Source organism: Urocitellus parryii, chromosome 6, assembly GCF_045843805.1.
Source record: "Urocitellus parryii isolate mUroPar1 chromosome 6, mUroPar1.hap1, whole genome shotgun sequence".
NCBI classification, from domain to species: domain Eukaryota; kingdom Metazoa; phylum Chordata; class Mammalia; order Rodentia; family Sciuridae; genus Urocitellus; species Urocitellus parryii.
Genome location: NC_135536.1, coordinates 43,404,350 through 43,425,489, shown reverse-complemented (window position 1 = coordinate 43,425,489; position 21,140 = coordinate 43,404,350). Strand labels below are relative to the sequence as shown.

The window sequence follows — 21,140 nt, the reverse complement described above, 5'->3', positions numbered from 1 at the left end:
AGACACACCTTGTGAAAGTTGGTTTTGTTGTGATATATTCATAATGGTGAATATTCCTATATGATGCCAGTTTCTAAAATTATTCTGTAGTGTAGAGTCAGATATGGTAGAAAGGGCAAGAAGAAGGTAAAGAGGTGATTTCCTTTGAAGAATGTGTTAAGATGAAATATTATTATTAATTAATAATAATAACCCTAAAAGAATATAAGTAAATAACTAATTTATAGTTGTCTTTACTTTTGAGGTGATTGTGTTATCTGACAAAGTAAAGATGAATTTTAAATTTTGGTGTCATGAGTAAGAATGTAGAAGTTTGCACTTGTTTTCCCTTTTTTAGTTCCCCATGTATGCTTAAGTACATCTTTTATTTTTTTAGGCACGGATAGCATTTTTACAAGGAGAAAGAAAAGGTCAAGAGAATTTGAAGAAGGATTTAGTAAGAAGAATAAAGATGTTAGAGTATGCATTAAAACAAGAAAGGTATGTGTGCCTCACTTCCTTGTATGAATAAAGTAAACATTATTCTCATGTATACTGTTGAAAAATACATTTGAAAGCTTTTTGAAAGGTTTTAAGCTTTGCCCAAATACAAGATGACATTTTTATTCAATTCATATGAGGAAAAAGAAAAACATTAGAATAGTTAAATTGAAGTAATATTTTTTAAAGACCAGGAAAAATTTATCTTTTTTCACGTGAATGTATTTGTTACTTTTTGTTATCTTTAAAATAGTGTTCTTTGCAAATAAACTTTTAAGACAACATTCATACTAGGTTTTGTTATTGGAGTAATATATAGCAGAGTCACCTGTAGAAAAGGAAGTAATTTTTCTTTTACCAATTTATTATTAAATTTTCAGGGCAAAATATCATAAATTAAAGTATGGCACAGAACTGAACCAAGGTGATTTGAAAATGCCAACCTTTGAATCAGGTAAACTTGATTCATATTTCTTTTTTTATTAAGCTTGTTTTTAAGTAGCAGACATGTTTTTTACATTCATTTTGCTTTGATGATTGACTATTGTGAATTGTCTAAAATTGGGAGAAAATATTAGAAGAATAAAAATCAGTAGTTTTGATCTACATCTTAATCCTGAGGTTACTTGTTCTGTTTTCTGTGGATTGAAAACCTGTGTGAAACTGTGAATGCATTTTGGTAGTAGTTAGAACTGAAAAGGTACCAAAGTGTTCATTTTCTATCTATAGGCAATTTTTACCCCATTGTATGTGAGCTTATATTTCTGTTGTTATTTAAAAATCCCTTTTTTATGGATGGAAATTGAGAAATCATGCTGAGTGAAATAAGCAAGCCAGACTCAGAAAATCAAAGATCTAATGTTTTCTCTAATATGTGGAAGCAAAATAAGGGGCAGGGTTGCAAGGCAGGGGCAAATATCCTAAATACATAGGGAAATCAGTGGAGATGGAGAGGGAGGGAAGCAGGATGGGAAAGGGGAAGAAATGAGGAATGAATTTATCAAAAATCAAGTTATGTGCATCTATAATTATACCACAGGGAATTTCACCTTTATGTATATGTAGAAAGCACCAATCAAAAATAAATAAAGAAAAAGAGAGACTTCTGACATAGGGTCGACAAGAAGGCTATATGACTACTCGGAATGTAAAGGCAAGGTCTACCATGTAGTCTGTCCCTGTCTTTATCTGTAAAATGAAGTTTCACAAGAACAGGTACCTACCTGGCTCAAAGCCAGCTTAGCTTCTGTTGAGAGCTATAGACCCTTTATTGTTTAAGCCAGTTTGAGCTTTATTCTTTTATTTGCAGTCAGCGCTGTCCTAACTGATAACCAGACACAGTCTGATAAACTAATAAAGAAGTCTAAAAAAATAATAATAAAATAAATAAATAAATAAAGGAGTAAAAGGAAGATCAGTACAGTAGAGGAAAGAGAATAGGGGGAGGGATAAGGTGGGGAATGGGGACTGAAATGCAGTAAATCAAATTCCATGCATATATGATTTTGTCAAACTGAACCCAACTTCTCATAAAAAAAAAAAAAAAGAAAAAGAACATCTTGGGGACAGATATTCTTTTCTTTTTCCCCCACCCCAAAGGTGCTTAACTATTGAGCCACAGCAACAATCCTTTTTAAATTTCATTTTGAGATAGGCCCTTACTAAGTTTTGGGCCTTGCTAAATTGGTGAAGCCAACCTTGAACTTGTGATCTTCCTCAGCCTGGGATTACAGGCATGTACCACTACGCCCAGCAGTATTTTTTTTTTTTTAAGCCAATTTTCTTCTCCTGTGGTGGTAATGTGTGATTTAAAAAATAAATCAGGGGCTGGGGTTGTGGCTCAGTAGAAGAGTGCTCACCTAGCATACGTGAGGCACTGGGTTCGATCCTTAGCACCACATAAAAACGAAATAAAGATATTTTAAAAAATAAAATAAACCAAATATTATAAATAGAAAGGTAGGTAGGGGGGCTATTAGATTGGAGTAATTATTTCTACAAATCAGGAATTGCTTGTGTATGAGGGAAGAAGGAGAAGATACTAACAGAGAGTGTTAGGGTTAGAGAAGTAATACCTGCATAGTATATTTAGACTCTGAGAAGTCTAGGAGCCTAATAACCATGAGCCATTCTAATAGTTCTTAACAGTAAGTGTGGGGATTGGTTTTGCAAGCTCTTCTCTTCTTCACAGTGTCTTTATTTTTAAAATGGGAATTTATGGGAAAACATTTCTATAATGTTAATACCAAATAGTTAAATTTCACTCTACAGATACTTGAGAGCTTAATTCACTTGAAATTACACTTAGGTATTAAACTAACTTTCTTGCTTGCTTCCTTTTCCTCTTTCTTGGCTGAGAATTGAACCCAGGATATCACTCTACTTAAACTTTAAAAATGCATATGCTTTGTTATCTAAGATTAAAATGTGGCTCTTTACCTATTGTAAAAACTATTCTCTGGTTTAATTTTTAATTCTAAAAGTGAAATTGGCTAGAAAAAGTCTTGTGATATAGACTTAAGGTCTACTGATATAAACTCAAAATTCTGTTATTCATTATTTTATATGTACTCAGTATCTTGCCTATTGATTTTGAATAGCTTATGTAATACAGCTTTTTTATTTCAAAGGCATTTAATGAAGTTGAATTCTCATTGTTTAAAAAAAAATTCCTTATATCATCTCAAAGCTGGAGCCTTTGATTTTTGATCCTCATAGTAATAAAGTATACCTGTATTTTCTAGTTTTAAAATCATTACCATAAGTAATTGAGTGACGCATAGTAATCATACTTTTGATTTTTTTCAGATCCTTTACAAATGTTTAAGTCTATTTTGGTAGGACTTTATCCTTAAGAAAATGTGGCAATATTTTTAAAAGTTAATAATGTGTGTAAAACCTTTTTTCTTAATATTTAGAAGAAACCAAAGACACAGAGGCTCCCTCAGCACCTCAGAATAGCCAGTTAACATGGAAGCAAGGCAGACAGCTGTTAAGACAGTGAGTAATGGTTTATTTTCAGTTCTCTTTAAGGAACTAGACATGAAAGTGCTTACACTGAGTCTTTTTACAAGTAAAAATTATTTAATTGTAGTGGAACAGTGTGTATGTTTTTCATATTGGTTCTTTGTTGTTTTATAGATACTTTGAAATTTTTAAAGTTTGTTTCCTTCAAGTTTTAGGGTGTTGTTGATTTCTTATTGCAGGGTAGAATGTCTAAAAGACTGGGTGACTTAAAGTTCAGAACATAAACAATATAGAGTTCATATTTACAGAATCCCTCTAACCCTTTCACTACAAATTTCACGTATTTGGTTTCTCTTTAGAGTCAGGATATGACTGGTTTAGAGAAGGAGTTTAGCTGGTTAACTGAATCTTTTCAAAAGTGGCTTGCCAAATCATCTTTAGAACAATTTTTGAGGAAACTTTTTCATGTTTTAATTCTTTGCAATGTTGGAGTTATCTGTGGCAAATCCTGTTTATTATCTCTTACCTAGTTTTTCTTTTTTTTGAGAGAGAGAATTTTTTAATATTTATTTTTTGGTTTTCGGTGGACACACATTTTTATTTTATTTTTATGTGGTGCTGAGGATCGAACCCAGCGCCCTGCACATGCCAGGTGAGCACACTACCACTTGAGCCATATCCCCAGCCCAGTTTTTCTTTTTTTTATATTTTGAAAACTGGTACTTTCGCCCTGCTTTTACAGTTACTGAACTCTTTTGGTTCTGGACATCTATGCCTTCTTCTTATTAACCCTTTGAAGTGTTGTCAGATCCCAAACTACTCTACTGCTTCATAATCTGTATAGTCATTAAGTATTCTACCTGTCTCACTGTGGTTGCCATATTATTTACTTTATGATATTACCTTAATATTTAAGTCCTTGACTATTTCACTTCCCTTTTTATCTCTTCTGTCTGTGGTTGCTTTTTTTTTAATATTTATTTTTTAGTTATAGGTGGACACGATATCTTTATTTCATTTTTATTGGTGCTGAGGTTTGAACCCAGTGCCTCACTTGTGCTAGGCGAGTACTCTACCACTGAGCCACAACCCCAACCCCTGTGGTTGCTATATTTCTATTTCCTTAGCTCTAGCTTAGACCTCATGATCCATCACCAACATGGTACTAGTAGTACCATTTTGCTGCCTACTGGTCACCCCTTCCTCACCATTTTATTATACCTACCTTAAAACCTCATCCTAGTTTATCTGCTTGTTCTCAAGGGTAGTTTATTTCCAAGGTCTTCCTTCCTGTTCGTTTCTTAGCTTCAGAAGAATGTCCAACGGAAAACAGATTAAACAGCTATCACAGCATATTCAAGAGTCTTTTGTTGTTGTTCATACTTAATTGTCTTGGAAGCAATTGACATTACTCCTTTTTGAAACTTTTAGTTTTGCTCCTGTGACATCACTCTCTCCTATCATTTGTCCCCCCTCTCATTTCTCAAGTATTTTCATTTTCCTTTGATATTTTCTTACTTTTCTAGCACTTGAGATTTTTATGGGTTTGGGCACATTTTCTTTTCTTACTTATGCTTATTCTTTGGGTGATTTCAGTTAAATCCATAGCTTTAAAATACCATCAAAGACTAATGACCCAAATATGTATAGCCAGTTCAAGCTTTTCTGAGCTTTTTTTCTTGGTGTGGTTGAATGAACCCAGAACCTTGTGCATTCTTCTAAGCTATGGATCTATGTTCCTAATAAATTTTGTCATTTGATGTTTTTTTTTTTTTTAATGGATACCTCATAAGCCAGATTCTGACTCTGTATTCTCTGTTTCATTGAATGGAACCATCAGCCAGTCAGAAACCTGAAAATCTTTCATTTTACTGGCATGTTTATTTGTGAATTGAGTCATGAAGACTAGATCTTATTTTTCTCATGTTTATTCTCCTCCATTTTTAGTTCATGCTTTGTTGGTGACCTAACCAATCTCCATTTGTCACAACAAGTCATTTAAAACTCATTATCTATGTGTCATGATCTGTTCCTTTCTTCTTTTCAGTCTAAGTTAAATATCCTGGTTTAATAAGAGAAAGTTCGAAAAACCACAGAACTAGAGAAATACTACGAAATTTTACATACCAGAAGGAAAATGAGCCTGTCCATCAATCTCTAGTTATGATGTCTAGGTTTAAACTGTAGCATGCCACTCTTTGAAGGTTCAATGTCACTTATTCTTTATTACTTCTTGGACATTAAAAATATTTACATCCACATGCATGTACACATCTCATCAACTGCTAAAAGCTTTTTAAGGCACTAGGACTTTTTAGATTTCAGTATAATTGGCCCTTAATCAATATTGGCCATGCCATGAGTTTTCTTATTTACATTTTGGTTTGTAGTTGGCTTAGTTCTCTTACAGATGAACTAAAACTGTTTATAGAGAAGAAAGATGTTGAAACAAAGAGTATATTTATAGAATTATGGGTTTTTCTCAAAATTATTTAATAGGATTTTAAGATTGGCAGCTGTTAGTGTTTGGGATTTAATATTTTTAATTTTTAATTTGCTTATAGGTACCTTCAGGAAGTAGGTTACACAGATACAATATTAGATGTACGGTCTCAGCGGGTAAGGTCATTACTTGGACTCTCTAATTCAGAACCAAATGGATCAGTAGAAACAAAGAACTTAGAACAAATCCTGAATGGTGGTGAATCTCCGAAGCAAAAAGGACAAGAAATCAAAAGGTATGATTTACACTGTAGGCTACCATTGTTTAATTGGTACTATAAATTTCTTTAGCTCCTTGTTATTAAACTGTTAACAGTTTTTAAAGCACATGGAGTTCAGATATAAAAATACCCCACCCCACCCCCAAATGGTACCATAGTCAAGTAAATTTTGTACTTGGGTGCTTTTAAAGTTTCTCTTTGTTAAAGTTTGTGCCAAGAGAATGACTCTGGTTTGGAAGTAGGTACAGAATTAAAATGCAGATTTGAGATTAATTTCATGAAGTTCAGAGCTATTTTAACATCCTGATTTTAAGTGTCTGCTAGAGTATTATAAATTGTAGTGTTACTCTTCCACTAGAATGAGCAATGGTTATTTAGATAGTAGTGTGAAAGAAAAAAGACTATATTTTGTTTGAACTACCATATACATGTTTTTTAAAGAAAAATACCTTTGTTCAGATAATTCACATACTATACAATTCACACATTGAAGGAATGTAACTTAATAGTTTTTAGACTATTCAAGAGTTGTTCGGTCTAAGTTTAGAACATTTTCATCACCCTAAAAACAAAACCTGTATCTATTAATTGTCACTTTCCATTCTCCCTTACCCTCCATTGTAGACAAATAGTCTACTTATTATTTCTTTAGATTTGGATGTTCTGGATATTTCATACAAATTGTCTTTTGTGAATCATCTATAAGCATAATATTTTCAAAGTTCATCCATGTATAACATGCACCAGTACTTTATTCCTTTTTATTGCTGAATAGCATTTCATTTTGTGGACGATAATAGCATGTTTTGTTTTATGTATTATCCAGTTGAAGGGCATGTGGATTGTTTTCACATTGGGAAATACTGAATAACTTTGAGGAACTTCCAAACTTTTCCAGAGTGGCTGCACTATTTTACATTCATATCAGCAGTGCTATAAAGGTTTTGGTTCTTATTGTCTGTCTACCAGATATGCTTTTGATTTATAGAAACTTCATCAATGCAAGAAGTCAAGCAGTGAAACGTCTTTCATTTTTTACCATGTTATTCTGAGTAACATAGGTGAAAACATCGAAAAAAGAGAGAGAGAATAGAATAATATTTTCAAAGTGTCAAATACCAAATTAGTTGATTTAGAACTTAGAAATTGAGACTGGGTTGTGGTAAGTAGTAGAGCGCTCGCCTAACGAGTGTGAGGCACTGGGTTCAGTCCTCAGCACCACATAAATATAAATAAAATAAAGGTATTGTGTCCATCTACAACTTAGAAAAAATAAAAAGAACTTAGAAATTAATAATATCCACAGTTTATAAGCTAATGTTATTTTATACCCTTAATGTATTTTGATGACATATAATTGTCTAAAACGTGTTCTATATACTTGGTAATTCAACTCAACGCAAGCTTTTTTTGTTTTTTGGTTGTGCTGGGTTGAACCCAGGGTCTTGTGCATGCAAGACAAGCACTCTACCAACTGAGCTAGTGCAAGCTTTTTTTTTTTTCTTTAATATTTTTATTAATTATTGATGGACCTTTATTTATTTATATGTGGTGCTGAGAATCAGACCCAGAGCCTCTCACATGCTAGGCAAGCGCTCTACCACTGAGCCACAACCCCAACCCCCTAACACAAGCTTTTGATTTAGGGTTTTTACTTCTGAGAAATAGGCTCTTTAATAAAGTCAATTCGATATCATATAGGGCTTATATTTTCTTTACTCTGATTTCAGGAAGCATTAAGTATTTTGTAGCATTAGAGAAAAAGTATCACCATGCATTTTCAACCACTGGTTAGTCTGTACAGCTAACCATACTAAGTAGTTCATAGAATTTATCAATATTTTAGACTAATGATGTTTGCTGTAGCATACCTGAGTCTGAAATCTGAATTAAAGGTCCATGACAGACTATACTGTGTTTCCTAAAACTTCTTGCTTTTGCAAGATAATGACTTCGTAGTAGTTTTTATGGGGGTGGGAGGAAACAGGCAAAAGCTATAAACTGCAAGCTCTGACTTCTTAACAAACCTTTTAATTGTACATTATAGTATTGTTGGCACAGCATTATGTACAGTAGATCTAGAACTTCTCATCTTTGAATCTCTACACATTGAACAAATCCTCATTTCCCCCTCCCTCCAGATCATGGCAGCCACCATTCTACTAAGTTATTAATGGGCTATTGAAAACTTCTAGGAATAAGAAAAGGGTATAACACGTGTATAGAGATTTCAGCAAAATGGTATTTTATGAAGTTCTTATTTATAATAGAAAAAAAATCAGAAGCAAACTTACTATCCAATAGTAAAGAATGATAAATTTTAGACTCATCATATAAGAGTGTGAATTCTGAAGATAGACTGGATTTGAATCCTAACTTTATACCACTTACTAACTTCGACTTTGGGCATAGGACCTTATATTTCCAGTTTTGCAAAATGGGGATCATAGAATTGATGTGAGAAAGAAATGAATTAATGTAAGACAATTATAACAGTGCCTGGTATGTAGTAAACATTATGTGTTTGATCTTATGGAGTATTATGTATCCAAGTGAAATGTTAATCCCCCTAAGAGTAGTGTTTACTAGATTCTACATAGTCGTCATCACTGTTCTGTTTCTTCCTTTTTTTAAAAAATTATTTTTTATACCTTAATTTTATTTATTTTTATGTGGTGCTGAGGATTGAACCCAGGGCCTCACATGTGCTAGGCAAGTGCTTTCTGCCACTGAGCCACAACACCAGCCTGTGTTCTGTTTCTTAATTTGTGGTAGTAGGATGTTTTGGGTGTATTATAAAATATCTACTTAAGTTGATTCAGTTCTTACGTAGATCTTGTGAGAAAAACTGTGCAATGTCTAAATAATGGTCTGATTTATCTTTGAATCTCCTGCTATCATTCCTTTTCCTTTTGTACTCTGTTTATAATCTCAGGGCCAAAATTTATAGCCTTCCTCTAGAAAGTACACTGATTCTTTTTAATCTTTTTACTGTCTAGCCTATCTTTTGACCTCATTTTATTTTCCCTTCATCTTGATATATTAATTTTTATTCTATTATTTGCTTTTTTAAGATGAGAGGTACTAAATTGTTGACAAAAGAAATTTGTAATACAGACTTCCATTTAAACATGGACATCAAAGGCATTTGCTTTCCAAAAGTTCTGCACAAATGACTGTAAAGGGCTTAGTTCTATGAAGAGCTTAAAATGAATCAACATAATGGAACAAAAAAATTGGATATAGCTAGGCACAGTGGCACATGCCTATAATCCCAGCAATTTGGGAGGCAGGAAGACTGCCAAATTCAAGGCCAGCCTTGGCAACATAGCAAGATCTGTCTCAAAGGAAAAAAATAGCCCTTGCCTAGTATTTGTGAGGCCACATTTGTGGGCTCAATCTCCAGTACCACCAGGAGAAAAAAAAAAAAGAGAGAAAAAAAGATACCAAGGGGGTGGGTGCAGGGGACAGGGCTTGGGAGTTCAGTGGTAGAATGCTTGCCTAGTGTATACAAGGTCTTGGGTTTGATTCTCAACACTGGAAACAGAAAAAGAAGAAACAAAACAAAAAAGCAGGCATTTAAAATAGGAACCAAAAAGAAATATTGGAAATCAACCTTAATGCCTTTGGTTTCATCTTTTTCTTTTCCCACAGGCCTACTGGTGATGTTCTTGAGACATTCAATTTCTTAGAAAATGCTGATGACAGTGATGAAGAAGAGGAAAATGACATGATTGAAGGCATCCCAGAAGGAAAAGATAAACATCGGATGAATAAACACAAAGTAGGAAATCAGTTTTATATTCTTATTAGCTTTGGTATTTGAATAGTAATTTGAATAATAATTTTTTAGATAAGTTCCATTGGGAATGATTGATCATTGTTTATAGCATGACACCTCAAAGTTTTATATATTTTCAATTCTTACTGAATTATGCTTCTATAATGAGAATTATTATTTGCTGTATTGTTCATTAAACAGGCATGAAGAGGTCTGTTTTTATAGGACTAGTTGGGTTTTATTTTAGTCTTTTTTTTTTTAAGTTGTAGTTGGACACATACCTTTATTTTATTTATTTTTAATTTTTATGTGGTGTTGAGGATTGAACCTAGTGCCTCACATGTTTAAGGGAAGTGCTCTACCACTGAGCTACAACCCTAGCCCCTAGTCCAGTGGTTTTGAAACTTTTTAAAAAAGTTAACATCCATGGACTGGGACTGGGGCTCAGTGGTAGTGCACTTGGGCTGGGACTGGGGCTCAGTGGTAGTGCACTTGGGCTGGGACTGGGGCTCAGTGGTAGTGCACTTGCTGGCATGTGTGAAGCACTGGGTTCGATTCTCAGCACCACATATAAATAAATAATAAAGGTCTATCAACAGCTTAAAAAAAATACATGTATTAAAAAAAATGTTAACAACCTTGCCACTCTGGCCACAATTGAAAAATCACTGCTGAAATTTTCTCTTCATGTATAGTACACAGGTGATAAAATTACCTGAAGCTGCCATGGGTATATTCCCACCCTGGGTAAGGGAGTAATGTATGGGCTGTAAATATGTGTCAACATTCTCATTCTTTGGTAAGGATAAATAAAACTTTGCTCATAACCTAACAAATAGATTTATTTTATTTTAGTGGTGATGGGATTGGCTACAGGAGCAAAAGTGGAGATCATCCATTTGTGAATTAACAGAATAGTGTTCAGTATTTCACAGATGTAAAAAAAGTTGTGAATAAATTTAGGTGTGGTACATTGGAATTTTTTAGTAATATAGAAAAAATGACAATGTTCCTCAAAAGCTTCTAGTCTACAATGGCAGGTTTCAATTCTTACATATCCCACATGTATAATATATACTTTTAGAGAAACAGAGATTTTTTATTCTTTCCTACTCTTTTTGTTCTGGGAAGTAGGATGCTCTATCATACCATGAACTTAACATTAGTTATTAAGCTACATAGATTATGCATGCAATTTAATTCAAGTATATGAGCTCTATTCAAGATAAGCTGTCAGAATGCGAGTGAATCGTTCTTTAATGGGAGCACTGAGAGTCTACTATAATTAAAGAAGTTAACTCTTGATGAATAGCACTTTAACCATTTTTTATATCACAGTATTTGAATCACATCTTACAAATGGCTTGGCATAGCACTGTTGAACCATTTATCTAAGATATAATTTGAGACTTATGAATTACATAGAAAGTCTAAAATTTGGATCCAAAATAATTTAAAAATGGGTGTGAAAACATGGTTATATGAAACACTAAAAGATCCTTTTAAAATTTAGGATTAAAAATAATTCTTGGTTTATATTCTGTTTATAGATAGGTAATGAAGGCTTAGCTGCAGACCTAACTGATGATCCTGATACAGAGGAAGCACTGAAAGAATTTGATTTTTTAGTGACTGCTGAAGATGGTGAAGGAGCTGGAGAAGCACGGAGTTCAGGGGATGGCACCGAATGGGGTAAGGTGATGAAGAAATATGGGGGTGGGAGGAAATCTATCATTTAAAGATAGAAAGATTATTATTATGTGGAATTTTTGTATCTGAAGGTATGGTGGAAGGTAAACAGAGAGCAAGGAGAAGTGGTATTGAATAATTACAGGGTATTTTGTACCAGTTTATTTAGATTTGGTGACTAAACTTTCATATTTTACATTTATCTTGATTTAAAGTTGAAATGTATTTTGGAAATCTCTTTCCTCATAGCTTTTTTTTTTTAATAAGCATTACTCATTGTTAGACATTCCATTATTTCATTTGATTAGTCTAGATTTAAGAGGACACAAGTCTGAGTAAGTAGGGTATTACCTGACTTATTGATAGGCAGGAATACAGCTCTACAATGAGCAAGATTTAATGAAGACATTAAACTTTTTCACATGTAATAGTCAGTGTGCAAATGTTAAGGCCTCAGTTTTGGAAGTCATACATAATGCTAATAATAATTCAGCCAAAACCAAAAGAGAGAAAACAGTCTGTCTGTACAGGGCTAAAAACTCTATTTGGTAGTAAAATAAAAGTCTAAAAAAATATTTTAAGGCAATAGATTATGTCCAGTGTGTTTTCCCTGTTAAAAATGTTCATTCAATCATTCTTGAATATTGACATGTTGTCTGGTAGGGGTGGAACTCAGAAGTGTTTATAGAGCTTTATTGGAGAAGATTATGTTAATACATCAAAGTTTTGCTTTATTACTATCAAGAGCAGTTATCACCAAATTGTTTAAAACTACTTTGGTGATAGAAATCATAACTTGGAGCTTTAAAAAAAATTCCTCATTTGTGTATTGAATCTGAAGATTGCTAATAGCAAAAGAGAAAAACCTTCTATTAAGATGCTATTTATTGACTTTCTTGATATAAAAATTGATTACTTAAAAGATTTCAATTTTTTTATTAAGGTTTCTCTTTTTTCTTTTTCAACTATCTTTCTCTTTTTTTAAAAAAATCTTTATTTTGTTTATTTGTTTTTATGTGGTGCTAAGGATCGAACCCAGTGCCTCACAGGTACGAGGCAAGCGCTCTGCCACTGAGCCACAACCCCAGCCCTTATTAAGGTTTTTCATTGGGTATGATTTCAACCTCATATTTAGATCTTTCTTCTTTCTTCTAAATGGAAATGGAAGATCATAAACTCCACAGTTGCTTTCTAGACTTAGTATGTTTTTGTACTTATTATCTGAAAATGGCAATATTTTAGAAATTTATTCTTACTCGGGAGAAACAGTATAAGATTCCATTTTTTGTTTTGGTTTTTTCCCCCTAGTTTCTAAATGTATCCCATTCAGTGTTGGAAATTTTTTTTCTAATAATTTTAAAAGTACTAATATTTTGTTATTATTAATATTTTTAAAGTACCTAGTATTTTATAATGCAAGTATATTTCAGAAGATTTAGAACCCATAAATAAATGTGTGGAAGAAAATTAAAATATACCTATATGCTACTTTGTAGTGAGAATCAGTTAACATTTGTATTAGCATATGACTATTTATATGTAATTTATTTAAATAACAGAGGGTTTATCAAGCATCTGTTTAGCTAAATCTTGGCAGATATTCATTCCTATTGCCTGAACCTAAAGTGACTAGAACTTTAACTCTTAGTCAAAAAGATAAACAAAAATTTCAGGAATTTAATTTGTGAAATTAAATTAAATTAAATGTTTTATTATTTTAATTAAAAAGTACCCAGTTATGTACAACTGAATGGTCCTTCTGTCCAAAGACTTTCTAAGGCGAAGTTCAATACTTTATGTACTTTTTATTATCAGCAGTTGAGTGACCTATGTCTCATTATGTAAGTGGAAGTAACCAGTAAAGCCTCTTAATTCCAGATGGAACTGAAACATTAAAACATTGTAAGGTTTTTTGTTGTTGTTGTTGTTTTTGTTTTTGTACCAGGGAGTGAACCCAGGAGCACTTACCCATTGAGCCCTAGCCCTGTTTTTAATCTTTTATTTTGAGAAAGGGTCTTGTTAATTTGCATAGGGCCTTGCTAACTTGCTGAGGATGGCTTTGAACTTAAGTTCTTGATGAAATAAAGAACTCTCAAGTACAAAGTGGCTCAAGTATTTTTTTCCCATAAGAAAAACTATCAAAGGACCTATACAATATTCTTAAAGTTCATCATTTGTACTCAACAAATGTCATTAATTTTGTCATTAATTTTGTCTGAAACAAAGAGGACAGATATGCAACATTCCTTTTATATTTATTTAATTTTCTAGGGATTTTAATAAATTTATAAATGGGAACGTGGTGATTTTCATATTCAAATTATTGGGTTAAGAAGATTTTAGCATAAAAAAAGAACACAGGTTTTTAAAAAATAAATTCTGAATCCTTTTATAAAATCACTGCTACTTAGAAAGATTTAATCCTCTCTTTTAAAAAGAAACTTTTTTTTTTTTAAGTTATAAATGGACACAATACCTTTATTTTACTTATTTTTGTGTGGTGCCAAGGATCAAACCCAGTGCCTCAGGTGTGATAGGCAAGCCCTCTAACCCTGAACTACAATCCCAGCCCTTAATTCTTTTTTTATCTGTTATTTACATGAGGTAGTCTGAGATTGATGTTTTTAAGTTCTTCTCATTAAAAATTTAAGGCACCAACTTTTTTTTTATCCCCCTCATAGACACTAGACATTTTTAAGGATGTTTGAAACTTACTCTTTGAAACTGTGATCTCTGGAAATTAATAGGACTACAAAATACCATTGCTACCTGAATCTATGTTTTTAAATACTGTGGGTAAAGTGTTGAATATTTGCACGAAATGAAGTTAGTTACAAATTTATGCTACAGTTAGATGATTTGTATAATTCCTCTACTTTGGTAATCAGAATTATCATAACAGAAATATTATGTTTTTGTAGTTTTGAGTTGTTAGGAGTCAACTTTTTTGTGCATGTTTGTGCTTTCTTTTAGACAAAAAACCGTTCCCATAATTTATTCAACCTTATTTCTCGGTATTTTCCCCCCTAGATTTTTTAAAAACAGGATTAAAATGTAGAAGATTATGCTGCTTCTTCCCCTTTGCTCTTACGTAATTCTTATAAGCAATATCAAATCAACTGTTACTTAACAGGCAAGTTTTAGGATGTTGTTTGTGCACATATGCATTCACCAACCTATTCTTTGCACTGCCTAAGTTTACCTTTGTTTTCTAGATTTGAGGTTATCTTGCAAGTAATATTTGTGTTTTTTCCTTAAGCTTATCCTTTTTTCATTCTCTTTGCTTTTTCACTCCACTCTTTTTTGCTACTGTAGTTAGAAGTATTCACAGCTTTAATCTCTCTACAAAGGTCTTTTAGAAAACTGTTCAACTATATTAATTAAAATTTTCTGTCCTAATTTCCTAAATAAAGTTTATATCATTCAAGTGAGGTTTTTCCCTCTCTGATATAAAAAGTATTTCCTCAAATGTGTCAGTTTGTCTTGCTTGAAGTAGCTGACAGTAGTTGTTAGCAGTCATTAAGAAGACTGCAAAATGATTAATTATTTGGATCACATTTTTCTAGGTGTATTCAGTAAATTGACAAGATTCCTGACATAATACAATTTTCAGGAAACTTCATGATTCGAGTACTTGAAAACTTTATTTTCTCTTAAGTCAGTATTACAACTATGTTATGAACAGTATTATAGATTGCAGATTTGACAGTCCTACCTGTTAATTTCAGTTTGCATAACCTAGTTTCAAGTAAAGTTAGCAAATTGAAGCATATACTTTAGTTTTTTGTATATTGACCACCTATAATTATAGGTGTAGTCTTCAGAGAATAACTCAAAATTGTAGTGATAAAGACTCAAGGTACAGTAAATTTTTGAATTTCTGTGTGCTGTTCAAATACGAAAATTTCTTGTTTGCTACATACAATAGTGTATAAGTGGAAAGGTGGGTTTTTTTTTTGTGTGTGTGTGTGTGTTTTGTTTTTGTTTTTAAATTTTATGTCCACATTATAGGTTGAGTCAGGAAGGCTTTGCAAGTTTCTAAGATTATAAACTAGAATATACTGAATTAACAAGTATTTTTTCACTAAAATTTTATTATTCAGTCTCATTGGCTTAGCCTAGGTGTTATAATTTTTATTTAACAACAGGGTTTCATAAGCTCCTAATTGTTAATCTATAAGTTAAATTTCCCAATAATATGACTGCTTTAAAACTAAGTAAAAGAATCCCCTAAGTACTTAAAATAATTATGAAAGACTTAACTATTTTTGTACTGCCTCTTTTTAATGTTTTTTCTCTAGTTCACTATGAGTGAGTTTTTTCGAGGCACAGCATTTACTTAAAACAAATAGTTATTACTCACTGAAGTGTTATCTTTAGCAGATGTATAGCAAGATGTTTTCACTTCTCCATGCTTGTCACTGTTTTATCTTACCCTAAAAAAATCAACTCTAAAAAATTCTTCAGTGGAATTTGAGTTTTGTGTTTTTTGTTTTTGTTTTTGCTAATCTTAGTTGTAGTCCAATGGAAGAAGGTAATGAGATGTTGAACTATTTGGGTAGGGTGGGGACAGAAGTGGGATTCTCTGAATGCTTTGTATGAATTATTTGAGACATTGTATTTTGGAACTATATGTATGTATTATATTGGACTAGAATGCCTCTCCATTAGTACAGTTTTCCTGTGCATGCAGAATCAGTGTGATAGAAGGTGCATGAATATTTTCATCAATGAGATGGCACTGACCTTTCTAGCTTGCACTTATATGAGTATTTCGCATGTAATTCATTCATTTGCTTTTATAATGCTGGCTGTATAATTTTTATTAACATTTTTATAAAGATGCAGTGATCTATTTTTTATAATATTAGATTTCTAACGTCAGTCCATTGAAAGAATAATCTTCAAATTTGTAATACATAAAAATGAACCACTATTGGTATTAAATGTTTAGAAATGTTTAGTAACTTGGGCATTTAGTTTTGAGTTGTGAATACCAAAACTGAGACTGCACCTTTAAAATATTTTGAGTATATGCTATTAAACATTTTTATTATGATTATGTAAAGCTATAATAATTTACTGCCAACAGCTTGCATTGCCAACTGCTGATGTTTTTTCTTTTAATAATATGCTGCATGTAGATAAAGATGACCTCTCCCCAACTGCTGAGGTTTGGGATGTAGACCAGGGACTAATAAGTAAACTGAAGGAACAGTACAAGAAGGAACGAAAGGGGAAGAAAGGGGTGAAGAGTAAGTGCAGATTCTGACTATTATAATTTTTGTTTACCGATACTGAGAATAAAAGTTTTTGATTGTTTTTTTATGTCGTTTTATGTTTTGTTTCATAAAAGGGGCAACTAACTTTAAACTTTGTCTGTTGTATAATTGAAACTTATGGATATTATTTAGGATGTTATTGATCAAGGAGGAAATCCTTTTACATATGTGGGCAAGAGTGAAGGAAATTTTTTTTTAGTTTTTTTTTTTTTTAAAGCTCTTATAAAGTTTACCAAATTGGTAAGGAATATTGGAATTAAAAATAGTAGATATTCATTCAAAAAGGAAAAATAAATTTCTCCATTTTTGATACATAGGGAATTAAAGCTATAACCAACTCATATCCAAGTTAGTTTGGGAATTCTTACATACAATAAGCAAGAAAGCTCCTTCCAAGTTTCTGCTTTCTGATAATAATCCAACAGAAATAATAGCCACAAAACTACTACTGGCTCGTATTTTCTTGGCTACTAGGAAGCGTAATGGTGATGTTTATTTAGTCAAATAGCTGGGTGTCTTTTGGTATCAGGGTATATTTTTCAATGTGTTGTATTTAGCCAATGTACTGCAAAAGTATAAATACAGTTGTGTTATTTATTTCTTTGTATAATTAATTCATTTTCATTCTGTGAAGCAAACTTTTTGGGAAAAAAGAAAAACACCCACAGTGGGGAAAAACGACCCACAAAAAAACCTTCTTCAGACCTGTGGAAACCCTTGAAACTTATTTTGGGGCTGTTGACTCCTAGTCTCATCTTTTTTGCTTTATCAAAGAATGTATGATAAAGGTAAAACCACAGAGGCATTCTTTCATATTCTTTTTTCTAGTGACACGTAAAAAAGTTTACAAAATGACACGTATAAAGAATGAAAATTTCCTTCAATAAAGCATTTTTTGAGTGATTTATTGTAGAAGCTAATAAGAGGGATTTTGTAGGATTTTACCTGTTTTATAAGTTTTTGTAACTGTAAGCTAGTTTGTGTTATTGCATATAAATTAAAGGGCAAACTATTCTTCAAGAAGTTTCACACTATTGGGAACTGCTTATTATATGGAGTAATATTTGGTGCTAAACTAGGACTGTGTTCAGATTTAAAATCATTTACCTATAATGTGTGCATGAGTATGAAAGTATGATTGCATGGTTGACTTTTAGGATAGATAAAATGAAGTTACATCTTTAGTATTTAGTTTTCTTTCTTTCTTTTTGATACTGGAGATTGAACCCAGGGGCACTTTACCACAGAGCTGCATCCCCAGTCCTTTTATCTTTGGAGACAGGTTCTCACTAAGGAACTGTGGCTGGCCTCAGGTTTGCAGTATTTCTGCCTTAGATTCCTGAGGTGCTGGGATTACAGGAGTGCCCCACTGCATCAGGCTATTTTTCTTTTTAAGAAATGAAGTGTTTATTTTAATATTAGATTGCTTTATATATGTTGTCATGGAGTTAATCTGCTGAAGGTTTCTTTAGAAATTCTTAGGTAATGTTGCTTCCAATTTAAAATAGAAGTTTCCCATTTTTTTTTTTTTTTTTTTAATGATTAACCTGTATCTTTTTGAGGTTCGGAAATACAAGTCATTTCACTGTCTTTTTAGTTGTAGGTTTTACATTTTTCTAAAAATCCCTTTTAAAATAAATACCTGCTTAATAAATATTAAAAACAGATGAACAAAAATCAAATTGTTAAATCTTCATTAAAAATGTGCCGATTTAGCTAACAGTTCATAGAAAACATCGCTTTATGTCAGCTAATATTTTTGTATGTTTTCAACTTTTTTCTTTTCCCTTTTTTAACTAAGCCACCCTATTGTCAATACTGGTGAAGCCAGTATGTGAAATGAGTGAAAGGGAGCTATTGATTGAATCAGGATCTAAGGACTATTGCTCTCATGCCTCAATGGTATCTTATTATCTAGATATGTATTATTTGGCCCACTCTCCTTTAATTTTGATTTTATATATTTTTAAATTAAATTTGTATATATAATTATAAAAACATTCATGTTATTTAGACAATGTAAGAAATATATAGAAATATAAAGAAAAAAGTAAAAACCACCTGTAATCCTACTATCCAGATATTATGCCTAACATTTAGCATAATTATTCATATTTTACTACAAATCTTGTAAAAACTTAAACTTTTTTATTTTTCAACAAGAATTAAGAAAATTTTTTTTTAATTGTCAATGAACCTTTATTTTTTTTATTTGCCTGTAGTGCTGAGAATCAAACCCAGTGCCTCACATGCCAGGCAAGCGCTCTACCACTGAGCTACAACACAGCCCAAGAATATTATATATTTTTTAAACTCATTGTTTCGTGTTTTTAAATTATGTAAAATTTCGGTGGTTATATAGTATTTCATTTTGTGAATTTTACCTAGCCTCCATTTGTGAATCTTTTAGGTGGTTTAAAATTTTTAAATGTTAAGTATCACTGTCTTTAAGATTACCTATGTAAGTAGACATAGGGTTGAGATTTCTGGCAATGTCTCAGGAAAGAATAATTAAGAAAAACAATAAACATTAACTTTTTACATTTACTTTGACATTCCTTAAATTTAAAAACTTTGGCTCGTGAATACAGAAAGTGTTGACTTTGAATCTCTAACATGCAGATGAAAATTAAAGAAATGCAATATATCCTCAGTGGTTGCCTGAAACTGTGGATGGTACCAAATCCTAGAATCTCTGACAGGCAGATGAAAATTAAAGAAATAATTTTCTTCGACTTTTTAATAAATGTTCTATAATTTGGGAATGGAAGTGTGAGGGAAAGTGCTTCATGTTTTGTTAAAATCTTGTACTGATTGGATTATTTCTATCTCCGCCCCCCCCCTCCATTTTTGCTATATTTTTATAGGACATGTAAATTAATAGTGATTAAAAATCACATAGAGTATAGCATCTGAATTAAGTGTGAAGCATCTGAAATCTGGGGGTCTTTATTTAGAATGAAATATGTGCTAAAGCTTTAAAAGATTTTTTTTTTTTTGGTATTTCTGATTTTGAACATAAAAAGTTTAAACTGTGCATTGCAATGACCTTTTTTTCTTTGATAGGTGCCCTTATTTTTATATCCTATTGTGACTCCTATGCTATATTATACTTATAAAATTAGGCTCATCAAGAAGACAAAACTATTTCATTTTCTTTCTTCAGAAGATCTGAAGCCTTTCTCCATTTTAAGGATTCACATTCTGAGAATGTGTTTGCAGTTTCTGCCTCTTCATAGATGGACTTGTCTTAATTTTTCTAATTATTTTCATGTATACTAACTTTCCTATCTTTTCTGTGTGTAGAATATTATTTTCTTTCTTTATTGATGTTACAGGATTGCTGTACATTTTCTGACTTAAAATAACATTACTGGAAAATGGTAGTCTTTTATCTTTTTCTATATTTCTTTTAAATATAAACTATGTGAGCTTCTCTGGATCATTTTCTAGTTTTCATTTTTTTTGAGCTTTGTAGTCTATATTTCTTTTAAATATAAACTATGTGAGCTTCTCTGGATCATTTGTTAGTTTTCATTTTTTGAGCTTTGTAGTAGTAATTGTGATTTACTGATCCAGATCCAAGATAACAGATTTTAAAGTGTAACTGCAGTCTAAGTATCTCAAACTAGGCATTTTCAGTACATTTATGAAGAAGTTAATTTTTAACAGTAATTTTCAGTAGCTTTCAGAAGCACCTTGCACATGCTATATGATATTTGTGATTTTTAAAAAGAAAAAAAACCTGCTTATTTTCAGCAGATACAGCTTGAGCATTCCTAATCCAAAAATCTGCAATCCAGAATGTTCCAAAATCAGAAACAAAGTTTTGGATTTTGGAGCATTTAGATTTTGAATTTTAAGATTAGGATGCTTGACTGGTAAAAATCAATGCAAATATTCAGAAATTTTTAAAAACTCTGAAATCTGAAACACTTCTGATGCTTGGTTCCAAGCATTTCCAATAAGAGATACTCAGCCTGCAGTATAAATTCCAAAAACACATAAAATGTGCTATATTCTCTCTTGCATCAAATTAAAGACAAAAAGAAAATTGTTATGTAGCAAAGGATTTCAACTAAGGGATGCGGCTGTTTTCTGTTTCTGATTTTAATTTCACACTTGTAAAATGAACCAATCCCTCTTTCCCTCCCTTTTTCAAAGAAATATCTTATTCTAGGTATTTTTGCCTAGAGTTAGAAAAATGCTTTCAGTCAC

At 32.0% G+C, this 21,140-nt stretch overlaps 1 protein-coding gene across 2 annotated transcripts in view; it reads left to right on the top strand.

Moving 5' to 3' along the window:
- Strn3 (striatin 3) overlaps window positions 1-21,140 on the top strand; it is an 88,125-nt gene that overhangs the window by 42,627 nt on the left and 24,358 nt on the right. For both annotated transcript variants that reach the window (XM_026413934.2, XM_026413942.2), the window contains exons 2-7: window positions 377-480; window positions 861-934; window positions 3,399-3,480; window positions 6,012-6,185; window positions 9,825-9,954; window positions 11,502-11,643. In XM_026413934.2, the coding sequence (XP_026269719.1) occupies window positions 377-480; window positions 861-934; window positions 3,399-3,480; window positions 6,012-6,185; window positions 9,825-9,954; window positions 11,502-11,643 (706 nt within the window). The remainder of the gene's footprint in view (window positions 1-376; window positions 481-860; window positions 935-3,398; window positions 3,481-6,011; window positions 6,186-9,824; window positions 9,955-11,501; window positions 11,644-21,140) is intronic.